Genomic DNA, 19,945 nt, shown 5'->3' on the forward strand with positions numbered 1-19,945 from the left:
TCCAATTCACTACCAAAAAGCCAGAAGTGGAGCTCTGGCTCAGGTTGTATAATGCTAGCCTTAAGCAAAAACAAAACAAAACCCAAAAAACAAAACTCAGTGACAGCACCCAGGCCCTGAGCTCAAGCCCCAGGACCATGAAGACAGACAGAAGGGAAGGAAGGAAGGAAGGAAGGAAGGAAGGAAGGAAGGAAGGAAGGAAGGAGAAAAAGTAAAAGAGAAATGTGAATAATGTGAGTGTGACCAAGTTACTGAGACTAGTAAGTAATGATTCAAAATCAAGATGTAAACCCAGAACCTAGGCTTGTGAGGATCCAGTTCTCACTCCCCTCTAGATTGTCTCCATTTTGAAGTTTCTACTGACAGCACTGTGGAGTGTCCTAGGGTGGCCCAGTGTGCTAGACTGAAAACTGAACATCTGGACAGCTAATCCTCATGAATTCGTTCATCATTCTGAGTTATCTTGCTTATAATAACTCAATAGAGAAGTTTCTCTAGCAACGTGAAACCAAATTCAAGAAATTTCATAAGCTGTTAAGGGCTACTTAAATGACAATGAAATCAATTCTACCCATAAAATCCCAAAATAATAGAAATAAGTCTCCCGTTCGTGTCTATAGGACCTGGTTTTTATATTACAGACAATTCCCACATGATCAAAGGCTGAAGTAGATACGTACTTTGATCTGGAGGGCTGAGCCTGGCAGATCCACCACTAGGGGAGCCATACACTTTCTTGCCTAGAAAAGAAGGAAGAAAACATGACTGGAAATGAAAGCTCTGGACTGGGTTAGTCTCAAATCACCTACCTCTCAGTTAATGTACATATGACCTATTTTCTCTTAACAGATACTTAAAAGCAGGAGATTTTTGTCATTAATCCCTTAGATCTTGTCCCCCATCTTCCAGGCAGTGTTCCTAAAGGTTCACTGAGTTACTCAGTAATTCCTGGACTGCCATCCATGAATAAAACCAATGGCAGCATTAGTAGGCATGTGGAGAGTATATTGAGACTTTGATGATAAACATGTGTTTGTAGATGTGGTCTCAATGGGACCTGGATAATGCTTGAATTGTCCCTTGGCCATGATATGCCTGGCTCATAGTAGATGCTCACTAAATATTTGCTGAATTGGATTTTATGTTTGCAAGATGATGATTTAAGCCATCTGTGTTAACTAACTGTTGAAAGAACTCTGCTGTGTGTATGCATATGCGTAACATACAAACACAGTTGGTTTAATTTTTCCTCTGAATCCAGTAGAAAGATCTTTGAAAAAGAACGTGGGAGAGAACTTTCATGTTTCCCAGGCATTTGTATGATTTCCCCTCCCTACCTCCCTCTCTTCCTCTCTCCCTCTCTCCCTCTCTCCCTCTCTCCCTCCCCCCCCTCTCTCTCTCCATCTAATCAAACTGTAGAAATGATGAGGTAGTATTTTAATGGAAAAGTTGTTTTCAGCATTTGGATGGAATGTAGTGTTGGACTTATGCCGAATTGACTCTTTGTGTACAATATGTTTAGTTTACAGTCAAGACAGCTTCCAGTACTTTCTTTTAGGCACAGAACCACAGATATGTATAGATTACAGAGTTGCAAAAGAAAATTCTTCTGGAAGACAGAATGCAAAAGGATGCAACTTGGTCCTGTGAAACTACAAAAAATTTGTATTACAACACGTATTTCACATGAAAGGCAGATCCTTGTGTGGCGTAGGTTGCATTTCTTAGTGCAAGTATAATTCAGACAATCCACCCTCATTCTTTTACAAATATGGAAATCTTATTTTCTGGTGGCACTCTTTTGTTTGCAGTAGGCACAGATATTTGTTGAGTGAGTTAGTTAATGGAAAACTAGTGAGCCCTCAGGGTGTTTTTAGCTCAAGGGGAAAGATGGTGGTCAGGGGTTGTGACCCAAAGGAATCCCAAGGCATAGGAGTGACCTAAAGCCAGCCAGGCAGTTAGGTCTCCAGGCAATGATGGGCCTCATCTCCACTTGCTTTGCATTTTAATGTGTGGAGCAGATGGTTGGTATAGATTGCCCTTGTTTTGCCCAAGAGCCTGGCATCATTGCAAGCTGTCACCTTGTTTAGAGAATAGAGTCTGAGCCTGTAGGTACATCACAGACTGTTTTGCAAATACATTATCTGCATTTACCTCCCACCAAGGTAAATGCAAGATCCTATGACTTAGGCAGCAGCCCATCATTTCTCCTTGGCTAAGGCCAAATCAACAGACTAGAGTGAATAATTCAGGCCAAGTCCATCTGGCTGATGATCTCTGTAACCTTTCAACCATTACACTGAATATCAATGAAGCCTAGAAGATATATGGAATGTTTAAGCAATGTACTCTATCCCTTTGCAGCAGCCCCATGTCCAGAGTGGCAGCAATTAATCTGAGCTGCTCATCACATGCCAACTCACTCTCCATCACAACCAATCAGACACTGTTCTCCAAGTATCTGTATCTCCTTACGGGGAGTATTGCTGGAAGGCCCGCTGAGGAGCAATCCTGAGCTTCCGGCAATCTGGCTGGTGCCGTTCTCTTCCACCTGGCCACGATCTTGACGACGCTTTAGGTGTGTCTCACCCTGGAGAAGACTTAGGAGGGGATCATGTCTCCTATCAGGTTGGGGCTCTGCAGCCAGGTGCCTGTTAGAGAAAGCTTGTGAGTAGCCAGGCTCTGGGGAATGGATGCTGGCTAGGGAGGGGAAATGCCATAGCCCCTCAGGTGGTGCAGAGCGGGCCTCAGGCAGAGCCAATGGGTACTGATCCATCATCACAGGGCCAGACACACTCAAGCTGCTGTTCGTGGCACCATTTGCAAGAGATGTCTCTAGATGTGGCTTTGACCATGGAGACGAGAAACGCCACTGATTCGGTGGCATGTCAATATCTGGGAAGAAAAGATTTAGAAACCATGTTAGCTCTGTGCATAGCATTTCAAAATGGAAGTGGCTTATTTTCTTCTGCCTAGTGCAAAATTATATTTTTTAAGTTGAACAAGTTTTATGTTCACCTGTGAACACACACACTTTTATGTACCTGGACATATAAGCATGTGCACATATGCATGCACTTATATGTCCAGGTACATAAAAGTACATAAATGCATGCATACGTACACACACACACACACACACACACACACACACACACACACACACACCATAAAATCCATAAACAGGCACTGCCCTCTTTCAAGCATACTTCCCTTCTGGTACTGGTTTGTGTTTGTGTATGCATTGTTTTCACAACATATATTATTATTCTAGCTGATTTGCTTTAGTAAAAATATAATAAATATCCTCCCATAGAAATGAATAGCATTGCCGGGCGCTGGTGGCTCACGCCTGTAATCCTAGCTATTCAGGAGGCTGAGATCTGAGGATCAGGGTTCAAAGCCAGCCCGGGCAGGAAAGACTGTGAGACTCCTATCTTCAATAAACCACCAGAAAACCAGAAGTGGCGCTGTAGCTCAAGTGGTAGAGCGCTGGCCTTGAGCTGAAGAGCTGAAGGACAGCACCCAGGCCCAGAGTTCAAGCCCCATGACCGACCCAAAAAAAAAAAAAAGAAATGAATAGCATTAAACACCATTTTTAAAAAGGCTATACAGTATCTTATCATAAAAATATACAATATATATCCTATTTGAACACAGCTCACTTGTTTTTATCTTTTTTTCAATTATATTAACAATATTGCAGTGAGTGTCTTTGTATACATCTTTGCTCCCTTGTTAAATTAGCTCTTTAGGAAACATTTCTATACATGTTTACTTTGTGTTTCGATACTGCTATCATTCAGCTCTTTTTTGTTTTACTGGAGTTTAAACTTGGGGTCTTGGCCTTCTCAGGCAGGCACTCTACCCCATAAGCCACACTCCCAACCCTTTGTTGCCTTTGGCATTTCTTTTGGAGTCTCACATTTGTGTTCCAGCCAACCCAAATTGTGATCCTCCTATTTACATTTTCCATGTGGCTGGGATGATAAATGCTTTACTGCACCCAGATTTTTATTGATTGAAATGGCATCTTTGGCCTTGGTTGGCCTTGAACCTCCCTATCATTGCCTCCTAAGTAGTTAGGATTACAAACATGAACCACAGGGCCCAGTTTGTTTAGGTCTCCTTTGTAATCAGTGCTTTAAATATACTAAATAGGAAGACTTTATGAAGAGTCTAGCACTCTGGTGCTGATCACAAACTTCTAGGGGGTGAAATCCTACTGTCCAGAGGAATCTGAGGCATGAAGATGCTGAGACACTGAACCAAGACAGCAAAGGAGATTAGGGCTACAAAGAACTAAGTGTCAGGTAGCTGCTTGGACCTCATCCTGGAAATGCAAAATAGTTGGGCTCAACAGGTGACTGTTCCTGCTTTCCTAGTTCCTATAGACAGGCTAATTAAAGATGGAGTCTCCTTGGGTTCCATGGACACTGTTCTAATTGTGCCTGGGATACCAGCTGAATATGAGATCTCAAATGACTAGCATAGCTCACAACATGGATGGATGTTTTCTCTATTCTCAGCACCCACTTGGGCAAAAGGGAAGGAGGAAAAGAGCTCTGCCAGATGGTGCTTAAAGCCTGGAGCTTCTCATCTATAAATGATCATGGAGGAGGGGGCTAGATGTGCAGACAAAGGACTATTGGCTGGCAAGAGAGTTTGTCTGGCTGTTGCTTGTTCCCCATCCTTCCTATGAACAGTTCTCTCAGCTCTCCTGGATGTTAAGTTCAACTGGATTTTCTAGAAGATAAAAATATCCTTCTCATCCCTTCCCAGCCTCCCCCCCCCCCCCCAATCCCAATCCTTCTCCTCCCCCCGCCCCCACCGACTTTGTAAAGCTCGTTTGGGACATGACAACTTGTACTTCTCATTGTTGCAACAGGTCCACCTGTATCCTTAAACGACTTGTTTTTCCCCATCTCCTCCACAAGTTATACTGACTGCAATGCTTGGTAAGAAATGTATGCATTATCCTGCCCATGTAATTGTAACCCCTCTGTACAGTATGTTCACAAATAAAATAAAATAAAATTTTTAAAAAAATATCTGAGAAGCCAGCATAGTATCCTTACTCACTACCATGATTTTTCATGTATAGATGATAAAAACCAAAGACACCTGAATCCATGTGGTACAGCCATTCTGCTCAGCACCTCACAATGAGCAGTGGACAATGGTAAGACTCATCTAATAAAACCAAGGGCAAGGAAATATACTAGGATGTATGCCTAGGGGTGAATGTTATTTATGGAAATTGATACCTCTGGGCTAGTAGCAATTCAGGACACTGTGTGGCACAAACAGGGTGATTAAGGCTGATTTTGTATAATCACTGTCCATGTTCCATATTGATTGAAAGTACTGCATGTCCTAAGCACAAATTAGAAACACAGTGTAGCCTCTGACAACTGGGCACTTTCCATCTAGACTGGCCCTCCAGCCCTCATACATATGACAGAGATGTTCACTGAAAGCTTGAAATACAGAAAACAGGGCTTTCTGAAACACAAGCTTTCAAAACAGCAGAGTGTTTTGAATTGTTCTACCCCCTTTCTTTCTCTCCCTCTCTCTCTCTTTCTGTTGGTTGCAGGGCCTGAACTCTGGGCCTGGGCGCTGTCCCTGAGATCTTCAACTCAAGGCAAGCACTCTACCAATTGAGCCACAGCACCACTTCTGGCTTTTTCTGCTTATGTGGTTCTGAGGAATCGAACCCAAGGCCTCGTGCATGCGAGGCAAGTGCTCTACCACTGAGCCACCTTCCCAGTGCTTGAATAGTTCTCTTAACTACTTCCTTTCCAGAATTCATGGACTGAAATCTTTAGAGGAATAGGTAGTGTGCCACCATTTAAGGCCCCATGCAATCACTGGGTACACACCAGAGTACAGTTTGACTGGGCTCTTCTAAGGACTCACACTGAATCTCAGTCCTGATTTCCCAGTATTCCAGTGATTGTGTACAACAGCCTGGGTGGGAAGACCCACTTTTTCATATGAGTTGGTGTTGGTCACTCATGGAATGAGGATCCTGAATTTGATTAGGCTACTCAGGTTCCATGGAGCAAATGTTCCAGCAACCGTGCCCATCTACCCTGTAGATAGAGGACAGCCTGCCCCAGGATGGCTTCACTACATTCTCAAACCCAAAGCATGGGAGAAATCTTCAATTCAGGATGCTGGGGGAAGATTTGAATTTTTATTTCATTTAGAATTCATTGGCTTCTCCATGTGTTCCAACCCTGGACATCTACAGCCTACCTTTCAAATTCCTAAGGCATTGGGTCCTAAAGAGCTGATGTGTTCAGGGAGTTCCCGCATCTCATTCTACTCCATAGACCTGTCTATATCTTTGTCTTTCACACACACCAGAAACACAACTATTTCTTACTTACACAATTCTGGAAGGCCAAGAAGCTTCTAGTAAACAGTTCTGCAACTAAAAAATTTGTCCCCACTGGAGAACACCATCTCTCCTCTCTGTTCATTCATGATGGGCCTGACTTTCTATTTCAGACTAGGATATATATATGAAATTAAATATCACTCTCAGAAAGACCCTCTCTGAATTTCTAGCCTAAAATTGACAATCCTGTTACTTTTTGTGACTACATCCAATTCATGTCATTCATAACAGTAGCAATCCTATAATTTCATTCATTCGTTTACCCATTTATTCATTCATTACCAGTCTTCTCCTTTCTCCATAAGCATTAAGAGGGATGAGCTCATCTCTTTTTTTTCACCATCATATCTACAAGGATTTCACTGTGCCTGGCACATAGTAGACCCTTACTAAATATTCCAATGAACGCAGGCACATACAGGCAGGCATGATGTGAGTACATGATTATCTGCAAGCACACATAGTTACAAACATATACACACATGTATACATCCACTCACACATTCACACATCTCTTCACCAAACCATTCTAGACTGAGGTTAGCAGCATGAAAAATAGTTAAGAGCACAGACTTGGAAGTCAGATAGGTTTGGCATCCAGTCTCAGTTCTCTACTTCTTAGCAGTGTGACACTCATTCATCAGGTCCCATCACACCTTTGTGCCTCTTGGGACCATTGTAATATTGGATGAGACAATCCATGCAAAGGGCTTAGCACAGTGCCTGATACACAGTTGATACTCAATAAGCAGTAACTATTGTTCTTGTTATTATTAATCATTCACTTTATAAACCTGGTTTAGGTGCCTTGATAGTTTTATAACACTCAAAATTTCCAGCTCAAGAAAAAGCAAGATAAGAACTTATGTATGAGGCCTAAGAATCATCCCTGACATCTATCACATATTACCAGAGAAGGGAGAGACAAAAAGGATTTGTACCAAAAGCTCACAGCAACAGCAAAAGCTATGGCACTCAGGGATGGTGTTGAAGATGGAGTAGACACTGTCTATAAAAGAGAATTCATGTTCACACTTATAATCCTAGCTACGCAGGAGGCTGAGAGCTGAGGATCGCAGTTCAAAGCCAGCCTGGGCAGGAGAGTCTGTGAGACGCTTATCTCCAATAAACCACCAGAAAACCAGAAGTGACACTGTGGTTCAAGTGGTAGAGCACTAGCCTTGAGCAAAAGAGCTCAAGAACAGTGCCTATAGCCTGAGTTCACCCAGGATCAACACACACACACACACACACACACCCAGTTCAGAAGTCTTTCCTGAGTCTGTGTCCATCCCCAGGGAACAAGATATAAAATGTATGTGGGAATAATTTCTAAGTACAGAATAATTTCTGTTTACTGTGTACTTAATATAGAGCAGACATGTTGCCTAGCACTCTGCATACTTGAACTCATGTGTCCTCACAGTAATCCTGATGACTTAAAGTAACATGCCTAGGGCAAATTAGGTCTAGATTCCACGTAAAAACATACCATATTTGTCTTTCTGCACTTGATTTATGTTTTGCTGATCATAATTTCCAGTTGCATCCATTTTCTTGCAATGTAATTTCATTCTTCTTTATGGCTAATAATTCACTGTGTTTACGTACCACAATTTCTTTAGCCCTCCATTGTTTGCTGGGCACCTAGGCTGATTTCACAGCTTGGCTTTTGTGAATAATGCTGTGATAAGCATGAATGTACAGTGTGTCTCTTTTATATGTTGATTTACACTCCTTCAGAGACATATGCCCAAGAGTGGTATAGCAAGATCATAAGATGGGTCTATTTTTAGTTTTTAGAGGAATTTCCATACAGATTTCTGTAGTAGTTTACTCATTTGCATTATCTCCAAAAGTGTATGAAGGTTTACTTTCCCCTGCATCCTCACCAGGATTTGTTGTTCTATTTCTTCTTTTACCTCTCTCTGTATCTTAAATACCCATTGTATTTTTGAGTGAAGTTGAAAGCAATTTTTCTGAACACACATTGAAAGCACATACACGCACACGCACACACACACACACACACACACACACATTCACACACCTTGATTCATGAAAATATAACTGGGCATGCGCCTACTTGGAACAAATTGACTATCCCTCTCTGCTGCTATGGCTTGAGGCATTGTTCATCTTTCACTTACCTCAGGAACAAAGAGGACAGTGTTTATATTTTTATGAGCTGAGTAATAAGCAACCAGATTGAATAACAGAACATGACTATCACATCAGAAGGTCTACTGGGCCAGTCTGTAACCCTCTCAAAGGTGAGTGCCATCTTATCCTCTAGCACCATGAATTTTCTTGTATAAATCATGTTGCGTTTTGAATAACAAAGTAAATGCAATGATTTCACTGTGGTGTCTTCTCACTATATGCATGTATAAATTCCTTCCTCCTACTGGAAAGGAAGGTACAGGTTGTCAGGACTGGCAAAGGCCATGACTCTTCTCACTGGAATAGAAACCTAGCCCTTGTTCACCACCTCTACTAACTATGGAAGGTAGGAAGGCAGAGAGGACGTGGAACTTCTTAAGGATGGCCATCTAAGACTTCTGGGTATTCAAGTATAAGAATCCCTTGAGCATGTTAGCAGTGTGCTCTTGGGGCAAGGTCTGGATGGGATAGGAAGAATACCAGGTAAAGATGTACTCTGGGACCATGCCCTCCCCCACAAAGAAATCAAAGCTTCTTGAAGCTTCCCCAATTACAAAATTCTGAAATCCTCAGTGTCCTTTGAGATTCAATAATTCAAAGATACTTTCAGGTTGTGTTTTCTTTCCCATAGGATAGCCAGGGTAAATTAGACATAAATCAATAAAGAATAACTTTGATTTGGGCAAAGAAGCCAGGGAGCTTGGTAGCATTTCCTAGCTACACAGGTCTCTGTGTTTGGGCTTTGCATATTTACTTGACAGAGTGCCCTTTGAATGCGAGCAAATCTTCAGTGGGGGCCCATGAATGTGGGTCTGTTCTGCTCATTTTGGCTGAGCTGTAGCCTTGGCTACCCGAAGATGGCCTTCAGGGGTTAAGAGGATGCTAACCAACAGTCAGTAATGAAAGGCACTCTATAGATTTCCACCATTTCCCAAGTTGTCCATCTGCCATATAATACCCCCCATGAGAACCTGGCTTCTTCATGGGGCCCTCCCCTGAGGCTGCAGACCTTGTGAGAAACTTGACTCCTAGCTATGATAAGAGAGGCCTTGAGGGAGACAATCTTTCCTTCAGTTGCTCAATCAGCAGGCAAATATTTGTTCTAGTCCACACCAGGCTGTGAGACAACATCTGCATAGTCTAGAGACTCATGAGATTCTTACAGGAAAAACACAACAAACAAGAAATTAAATGGAGAAAAAAAGCCATGTTTCTATTTGCTTGGGAAGGCTGACTTTGTCAAGAACAGGGCCATGCCCAAGTTTATCTTGTATAGAGGTTTCATAGTCAGAGGACATAAGAAACACTAGTGAATCTGGATACTGGTGGCTCATGTCTATAATTCTAGCTGCTCAGGCAAGTGAGATCTGAAGATTGGGGTTCAAATCCAGCCTGGACAGGAAGGTCCATGAGACTCTTATCTCCAATGAATACAAAAAATGGAGCTGTTGCTCAAATGGTAGACTACTAGCCTTGAACACAAAAGCTCAGGGACAGTGTCCAAGCCCTGAGTTCAAACATCAGGACAACCCCTTCCAAAAAATAAAAAAAGAAAGAAAAGAAACACTGCAGCATCCACACAGCTGAGCTTCATACCAGTTGGAGGCTCATGGGAGAGACCTAATGCCCTGTGATCCTGATATTTTGATATTTTGAGTGTAGGTCATCAGATTCATCCGTCATTTAGAAAAACATGTCAAGCTTCTCTCACCATCCCCATAGAGTACTTATTACTTGTAACTCAACATGTATTATGCCACTGGTTGCTGGAAAGCATCCTCCTATAGTCAGCAATGCGGTTTTCATGGCGAGGAAACTGAGGCGCAAGCAGGTTGAAGTTATATGCCCTAACTTTGTACTATTAGGAAGTAGTAGAGCTGGCCTGATGACATGCTTCTTAGTTCCAATGCCCTATGCCACACAGTGCCCCAGGTCTCCGATGATTTAGGCTATGATTTCACCATGATTTGGCCCCCCTGAGAGTCACGTTGGAGGTTAATCTCCACTGTGAGGCATTATGAGGGTAGAAATTTAATCTACTATGGTATTCAGGAGGGGAGATGGTTACAGATTAGATTAGGGTGGGTTCCCCATATTTAAATTGCTAGTGGCTTTTTGATAAGGAGAGACTGGAGGACACTCACGTACTCTCCTCCCTTGTGATGCTTTGCATAGCCTTAGGACTCTGTCCATGAGTGAGCCATCAGCAAATGTGAGCCCCTGACCTTAGACTACACCTTCAGTCAAAATATATTTGTTTTCTTTATAATGTATTTCGTCTGTGTCATCATGTCATTCACAAGAGAAAAATAGACTAAGGGACCTAAATGAGGTAAGTCATAATTCTATAATCCAAAGCATTCATTCATTCAAACATAACTTATTAAGCACCTTCCAAGAGCCTGATTATTGTGCTAGCTATTTGGAAAGCAGCCATTAACAGACTGGGTGTCTGATGCTTAAGCAGGTAGGGCGGGGTCATGAAGGAAACATAAACATATAACAGAATTGGTGTTGACAAATACTAAGAAGAGAAACAAAACAAGGTAAGGAAAAGTGGCAGGGTGGGGCCATCCGTTTTTTTATCCCATCCTCCAAACAATTCCAACTCACAGCCATTGTGGCTCCTACTGTGATTATTCAACCTACTCTGGGACATCACCTATTTGCTCCTAAGCACTCTCTCCCTCATTCTCATTTTAATAATAAGCTCCACTTCATTCCCTTCTGTGTCTGCTGCTACCATATGTCTTTCCACATGTTTACCTAACCCACAGGATCTTCCAAGAACGTCAGTTCCACTCACTTGAATGGAAAAAGAACTTCTAGGAAAGTGGTAAACTCTGCCAAGATTACCAGTCAGATACACACCAAAGCTTCATCTATACCCTAAGGACAAAACCAGGGTGGTGGCTTCTGGAAACAGATAAGCTCTGCACCTGTTGCCAAAGAATCCAGTTTCTACTTGGCACAATGCATCCCACTTGGGAGACCACAGGCCCTCCAATGGAAGGAAGGTAGTTAAAATGTGCACTCAGCAACAGCAATACAAAACTCTTAAAATGAGCCACACCCTGACTCTTTGAACACTGACAAAAGATAAAAGGCAGCCATGTCTAGTGGTGACTTCATTAGATACAGGAGGCCAATGTGTCTGGGGACCATGCATACTTTTAGGGGGGGGAGCTACAAAAATATAACTGATTTTCAAATCAGAAAGAGAAATTATTATGATAATTATACTACATGCATTAAAAATGGATCTGGTCTGGATTGCATTCATATGTATACCAATGCAAATACAAAATATAATTTTAAAAATGTGTATAATTATACATTTTTAATTTTAAAAATGCTTAGCATCATACCGTGGCCCCCACTAGCTCAATCTATATGGCTTTCCTGAAATTTGGGTATTTTGATGTACACAATCTGACATTCTTCTTTTGAGCAATAGATACCCCCGATCTTGTGAAGGATTAGGGAGGGATGTGGTAAGATGTGGTATTTGAGCGATCCCTCTACCCCTGGGGAGAGAATGATGAAAGGGGTGGCATTGATCATGATGCATGGTGCTCACAAATTGATATATTGAATTGAAACCCCTTTGTACAACTACTTAAGAATAATAATCAAAAAAATAAAGACTCTTCAAGGCCTCACTCTGCCCCCACTCTTGCTCATTAGCTCATCATCCCTGCAGAGGAGGACGAGAACAGCTGCATGATTCCTGTCTTATCTTATCGTGGAGCCTTTGGTGTTCCTACCCCCAGGCCAGTAGTGATACTGATAATGATGGTCATAGGGAATAGTCCCAGCTCTTACAGTATGCTCAGCTGCAAATCCAGTATTTAACCCAACTGAGGATACCATGAAATAGGTGAACTAATTTGATTAACCATTTTTACATTAAACTTTTAAGCAGGTGTGTCGCTTCTCACTAGGCAAAGTGACATGCATTGAGAAAATCTACATATTGCCCAGGGCATCGGAGGATCTCAAAGAATTGGTCTTACAGCAAAAGCTTCCTCCTTCCCAGCATGCTCACCATTGCTCAGGATCACATTTTCACTCTGGCTTGTGGAATGCGGTCCCCAGGGTCTCTTGATATTTCTCAGGGCTCTGGAAAAGTGCTCATCCACCACGCTGTTGATGTCCCCGTGGAAGTAGGTAAAGAGGACACACCGGGAATTCCATTCAGTCTTTATAGGCCTCTGTCTACCTCTGGGCAGCCGGACACCAGTTTTCTTTGTTTCTTCCATTGATGCCTAAGTGGTACAGGCAGGTGACAGCTGCAAGACAAAAACAAACTGTCAATAGCTCTCTTTTACCACGTGCCTTTGCTATGGTTTGGGTGAGGAACATTCTTGTGGGTCTGCAGTTTGCTTCTAGTAAGTGAAGGAGCCCAGAGTGCCACCACATTCTTTAACGCCAATACCAATTCTGTGCTGGTCTAGAGTCTGCTGAGGAGCTTATTGTTCAAGGAGCAACCTAGCAAATCTCTACACTGCACTAATACGGCCTTTGCTTGCAAATGAGGATTATGACAACTCAGCAAAGCTTTGGTAACTAGATAGGAGATGGGAAGACATTGAAGTCGTAACCCACAGTAACTTGGTTTATGTAGAAGTGACCTCCTTCTGAGTCAAGATCAGCACAGAAATATCTTAGGCACAGCTCTCTTGGAGAGCTAGATTAAGCAATCCAATGAGAGCTGAACAATTTCAATCCAATAGTAAATGTTGTTTCCCATCTTAACCATGTCCATGAAAGAGAATGAAACCAATCAGATTCTCGTAGTTCCAATGCACTGATCTGTGGAAGATGGTGTACTGCCATTACCTATACTCCATTGTAAAAACTAGTAATTCCAAACAACACCAGCCCTAAGGGATGACATATTCTGAACCAAATACAGATCTCCACAAAACAATCTTATGAAAGATTGTAAGGTTGTCAGTTCTGCTGCCTAGAATAGAAAAAGATACACAATCACTGTTTGCTGAATTGTTCTGAAGTTGGATTCCATCATTGGTGTCAGCTGCCTTATCATCTCCTAAGAGGCAGAAGCATTTGCACATAGGCCAGGAATTGGCACCAATGGGGCACTTGAAGGATACTATAGCCTTCCTTTACTAGAGAAACCACCTGACAGGGTACTTCTTTAACTTTAGCTACACAATCTGACTTGTCCTATACTCTGGCCAAAGATGTATTGGATTTACTCATTATTTTAAACACAATGAAAATTACTAGGATCTAATAGACTGCCCCCACTCTAGTCTAAAAGATCCTTTAGATCAGAAAGTGTTACTCATTTGTGTATTCCTAGCACCTTGCACAAAGTAGGTGTTTGGTAAACAATGGCTGAATGACTGAATGCCATTTCATACATGTGAAGTACAATATACTCCTGTACCAGATGAGGACGCAGAAGAGATTTTCCTCTACCATTCAACTTTGAGAGTAACACATAATCTCTCTGTGTTTTACATTACACAGAATGTGTATGATTTGAGTTGGGCACTGGTGGCTAATGCCTATACTCTTTGCTACTCAGAAGGCTGAGACATAAGAATTACAGTTTGAAGCTAGTCCGGGCAGGAAAGTCCATGAGACTCATCTCTTATTAAAAACCAAAAAGCCAGAAGTGGAGTTGTGGCTCAAACAGTAGAGTAGTAGCTTTGAACAAAAAAGCTCAGGGAGGGCTGGGAAGGTGGCTCAGTGGTAGAGTGCTTGCCTTGCATGCATGAGGCCCTGGGTTCAATTCCTCAGCACCACATAAGCAGAAAAAAAGCCAGAAGTGGCACTGGCTCAAGTGGTAGAGCGCTAGCCTTGAGTTGAGGGACAGCGCCCAGGCCCAAGAGTTCAGGCCCATGACTGGACCCCCCCCAAAAAAAAGCTCAGGGACAGCACCTAGTCCTTCAGTTCAAGCACAAAAATAAAAAAAGAGAAAGAACAAAAAACTAAAAGAAAAAGAAGAAAGAATGAAAGAAAGGAAGACAGAAAGACAGATTTGGAGTATGTAAAATCTGCTAATAAAAAAAAAACCCTACCAATCCACAGAAGAGCAATATAATGCTCAGAAGCAATACACTGAGTGAAAGAAGCCCAAAACAAAGGCAAACACAAACACATATTGTATGATTTCACTTGCATGTTATGCAAGCACATATACAGTGATAGAAATCAGAACAGCGGTTGCCTGTGGTGGTACAGATTGACTAGATGAGGCATCAATGTTCAAAATGTCTTACAACGTTTCTTTTCTTTTTTTTTTTTGAGAGTGTTTCTCCATAAATACTGAGCTTGAGTCAAATCCACAACCTCTTCCTGATTCCTAGGGTTAAGTGACCTGCATGGCCATGCTTTTCTGTATCCTGGATGTTGAGCAGAGTGATGTTTACGACACGAATGCCTATATTGGCCCAAACTCATCAAATTGCACACTTCATTGTGCATTTTGCTGTAGCTAAATTATGCCTCAACATAAAGTGTCAAGATATGTTCGGATACTTGGCATTGTAAAGATGTTATGAAGTAATAATAATTAGGGATGCACAATTTATAAAGCCACAATTTATACTATACCTGCTTTGCACCAGAAGCTATATATCTGCCTTCTCCCAATCTTTATAACCTTTGAAGAAAGTATTAGTATTCTCATTTTAGATAGATGCAAGCTAGAGCTTAGAGAAGAGCCATTTCGGTAGGTAGTGGCAAAGTGGGTACCTGAACCTAGGTTTCTCTAGCTTCAATCTCTTTCTCCTTCTTACCATCCATTCCTCCTTAACCTGATGAATGAAGTTCCCCCTCCTTTGCTTCTCTCTTTATCTCTGTCTCCATCTCTGTCTCTGTCTCTCTCCTGCCCCCCCTCTCTTTCCCCCTCCTGTCTCTCTGCTGGCCCCAGAATGCCCTTTATCAAACGTGGAGGTAAGCTTGATGTCTAATCTCTAGGGGTCCACAGGCCAAGACACTGAACCAACACTATGATTTTCTTCAGGGAATGCAGGCAGATGCTCTGTTCAATCCCTCAGGGCTTCTTGCAAGCCTCCACATTGCTGCAAGGAAGGGCGAGTTTGACCCATTGGAGGACTCACCCTCTTGTGTTCTACATTGCCAATGGCCACTGTGCTAGGCTCAGGGTTAACACAACTTCAAACCTGTATTAGTTAGACATCAGGGCCACATGCACATTCCTTGTCCTCTTGGGGACAGTTCAGAGAGATCACAGACCAAATAGTCACAGCTAGAAAAGGTTAAAAATAAACTCAGAGGTGATGTTTCCATTCATCATACTTGGGAAGCTCAGACCATGGGTAAGTGAATATCCTGAGTAAACCACACGTATGGCCTCTGCCTCTCTTTTCCTCTTGAAACACACTATAAAAGGTGTTACTTCTCTGGATCTACGTCACAAGCAATTATCTACATTGCATTTGGATACCAGTGGATGAAAATTGTATTTAAAAAATAATAAATTTCTGAGAATGGAGTTGGATGCTATGGTAACATGTCTGGGAGTCCTAGCTAATGGGAAGACTAGGACAAGGAGGATCACTTGATCCTCATGGGAGTTCCAGGCCAGCTTGTTCCTCCCCCCCCAAAAAAAAAAAATTAAATGCAATTGTGAGAATTGTCATTGGTCTTAATGCTACGAAGAACAGTCTCACAGCAGCCTTAGGAGAAATTTGAGCATCTTCATCCTCAGATGAGCTGCGTGTAAGGGGTCTCTATTCAGGAGGGAATTGGTAGAGGGTGTGGTCCAAGAGAAAGAGATGCTACAAAGCTATGTCTAAGGACATGCGAGTTCCCAAAATAGAAAGACATGAAGTGCTCCAAGTGGACCTTGAACTACCACAAAACATCCCTGAACCAGCAGTTTGGTCTCAAGTTTGCTTGGTTTCTTTCACCACAGCTTTGCAAAATTGCATCCCTGGAATAGATTGTGAAGTCAGAGGGGTGGCTGTCACCGTGATCATCTGCACCCAAAGCCCCAAAAGAACTACATTGTTTCTCACTAAGCCCAGCATGTGATGCTGTCCAATTTCTTCCCAGTAGAATATTCTTTCTTCTTCCCCTGCCAAAGTCCCCAGCTTGTCTTACCTTAATTCTGGAAAATTACCTGAGATAGAGCAAGACTCCGTAGTAGGGGAGCAGCGATGCGTTTTGATGACCAGAGCTGTCTGACTCACTTTGGAACAGCTCAGGGATCACAGAAGGAGGAGCTGGGAATTTGTACCCTCCCTTTGCTACTTTCTATCCCTTTAGCTCAGGCTGTACAAGGCGTTTCCTGCTAGCTATCTATTAAGAATGCAGAAAATGCACTCCAACAAGTCAACCTGGTTGGGCACCTGTAGGAATGAGGAAAACAAGTACCATTTTTTTATTTCTTTATTTTTGCATAAAAAGCACTTTGTCATATTGTCTTCTAAACTGGAACCTAAATATTTTGCCCCAAAGCATACACAGAGTCAGTAACATCTAAAAGATTAATTGTGGGATTTAGATCAAACTGAGGTCACATCCCATCTCAGAATTCCTTTAGGTTATCGCTAGTTTCCCCCTCTATTTCCTTGGGAAGAAGAAGAGAACCCACACTCCTCAAATTCTGAACTTATCATAGCCTTCCATGGGCCACATAGAGAGTAAAGACTCCTCTGCACCTGCAATAAAGAAGGCAACTCAGGGACCCCAAAAGGAGATTTGGAACAGGGACTTCAATCTTCATTTTAAAAAATCCTCAACAGTACCTAATAAAATGGCACCATCTATAGACTTCAAAACTTGTATCCAATTTTTGTTCTTACATTATTTAGCTTTCTTTTGCCATGACAAAATACCTAAGGAAAAAAATTCAACTTAAAAAGAGGAAATGCATTTTTAGTTCTGTTTTAGAAATTTAACTCAGTGATCACTTGAGTGTCATTACTCTGAGCCTGTGATGGGGCAAAACAACATGGCAGGACATACACGAGGGAGTGAAGCTGATTACTTCATGGCAACCAGGAAGCAGAGAGAAAGGGTCAAGGTCCAGTGCCCCATTACCCCCTTCAAAGATTCATCCCCAATGATCTAACTTCTCTCTACTAGGACCCAACTTTTGAAGTTTTTTTCACTTCCCCAGTAACACAACGGGCTGATAACTAAGATTTTCAAACATGGCTTGTGAAGGACATTTAATATTTGAACCATATGTCTTTCTATACTTGAACACTATTAATGTGATGAATATTTATAGAACACATACAATGTACCATGCATTGTTTTCGAAGTTCTGCTCCCTACTAAACAAATGGACCATATCTCTGCTGTCATAAAATAAACACAATATGTTTGTATATATATACATAGAGATAGATAGATACATACATACATACATACATTTTAATTATAACATCAGATGGTGATAAGTACTGTGAAAACACAGTAAACAGTATTGAGGAGATCATTTATAGAGGATAGTGAAGAAAGAACTTTCCATTAAGATAACATTTGAACACTCAAGGGAAAAGCTACATAGACACCTGATTTCTTGATTCCTGAGGGAATATCAATTCCAAGAGGTAAACTCTAACTTGCCCAGAGATAATAGAAAGTGAGACATAAAGAGAAATTAAGTTTTCTGTGATGATGCCCAGCCATGTGGAAGTTATGAGCCCACAACCAATACTGAGAAAGTATGAATAAGGAGGTAGGAAAACCAGAGTGATGCTACTATCGTAAGTCCCAGCAAAGAATGTATTTTGAGAAGGTGGAACTAATCATCTGTGCTAAATACTTGTGAGAAGTGGAATATTCTGATGCCTGCATAGAAACATAGGCACATAGAGGTCAGACATAGTTTTAGCAAGAGATGTTTAATAGAGAGATGAGATCAACCAAACAAAGATTCAAGTGAGATGGTTTAGGAGGAGAATAGCTGGCACTGATGATGCAGGGAGTGCTTTGCAGGAGTACACAGAACTCCTGGAGGCAGAACAAGGCCATGGAACAGAATGTGGGGGTAAGAGTTGAAGGGTTGAATGAGATTACTGTTTCATTTTCTTTTCTTGTTTTGAATTTTTTCATTATTATTTTAAAATACTGTTTCATTTTCTTAAAGGGATACATTTCAATGTGATTAAAGGCTACCAGAAAGGACCCAATTGACAGAAAATCCAATTGAATATACCACAGTAAAAAGGCATTATTCATGCAAAATACTGGTGAAAGCAGGAAGAGTGGATGGGATCAAAGTCCAGGAAGGACTGACTTTCAATAGGAGGAGGTGTAGTTCTGCTCTAAGAGGCAGGGGAAAAGGGTTTAGGATGATCAGAAACACAATGAAGTTCACGGCTGTGGTGCATATGGTAGATATAATCAATTTACTTATTTTAAGTGTTCATAAAATTGGGCTAGGGGACAAGAACTTGTCCAGGTTTTCAGTCTTGGAGAAGTTACTTCTCATTTCCTGGCTTTTTTTTTTTTTACTTGGTCAGGGGGCCTGAACTCTGGGCCTGGGCACTGTCCCTCAGCTTTTCAGTTCAAGGCTAGTGCTCTACCACTTGAGCTACAGCGCCACTTCTGGCTTTTTTTCTTTTTGCTTATGTGGTGCTCAGGAATCGAACCCAGGGCCTCATGCATGTGAGGCAAGCGCTCTACCACTGAGCCACCTTCCCAGCCCCTCCTGGCTTATTTTTAAGGTGAAGGTGCTCTATTAAGTTTTGTGACAGGGTTTCACTATGTTGCCCAATTGGGTCTTAAACTCCCACACTAAAGCTGCTCCTTCCCTATGTTAGCCTCTCCAAAGCTGGGGCTACAAGCATGCATCACTACACTCAGATTCTAAACTTTTTCACACTTATACTATTCTAAATATACCAAAAGGAGATAAAGTTCAAAATGTTAGAAAATTGACAACTTAGAATATCCTTTTAGTGTTTTTGAATGCAAATGTATACTTCTAGTTCAGAGTGATGGATTGTCAGTGTATTTAATCACATATTGCTTCTAAAAGTCCACAAGAATATAAAACAAAGTACAAAAAATGAGAAGAAAAAGTATCACTAGTAGCCCATAAAAGTACAATGAATTAGCAGTCTGATAAACAATTTACATGTATTAAACCATTTAAATAATTCTGTAAGGTAGGTACTATTATTGTCTAATTTTTTAAAAATTGTGTAAGCAGTCATAGAAAAGTTAAATAGCCTGCACATGATAGGTACGTTATTATGTGACCTTACAGAAATAGTGGGGCATCATTTGTTAGGAAATGGAAAGACTTGGAAAAAATCATATTAAGTGAAGTAAGCCAGGCCCAAAGAAACATAGGTCCCATGGTTTCCCTTATTTGCAATATCTAGTATACATATGAGTCAACTAGAAAAGGTC

General features: G+C 41.6%; 1 protein-coding gene across 1 annotated transcript; it reads right to left on the bottom strand.

Moving 5' to 3' along the window:
• Positions 1-2,419: 2,419 nt before the first annotated feature.
• On the bottom strand, positions 2,420-12,831 carry Vgll1 (vestigial-like family member 1). Its single transcript, XM_013018050.1, has 2 exons — positions 12,618-12,831; positions 2,420-2,895 (listed from the first exon to the last, which is right to left on the bottom strand). Exons 1-2 carry the CDS (start codon positions 12,829-12,831, stop codon positions 2,420-2,422), a joined length of 690 nt encoding a protein of 229 aa, XP_012873504.1.
• Between the last annotated feature and the right edge of the window lie 7,114 nt (positions 12,832-19,945).

This window comes from Dipodomys ordii, unplaced genomic scaffold, assembly GCF_000151885.1.
Source record: "Dipodomys ordii isolate 6190 unplaced genomic scaffold, Dord_2.0 Scaffold38, whole genome shotgun sequence".
In the NCBI taxonomy this organism is placed as follows: domain Eukaryota; kingdom Metazoa; phylum Chordata; class Mammalia; order Rodentia; family Heteromyidae; genus Dipodomys; species Dipodomys ordii.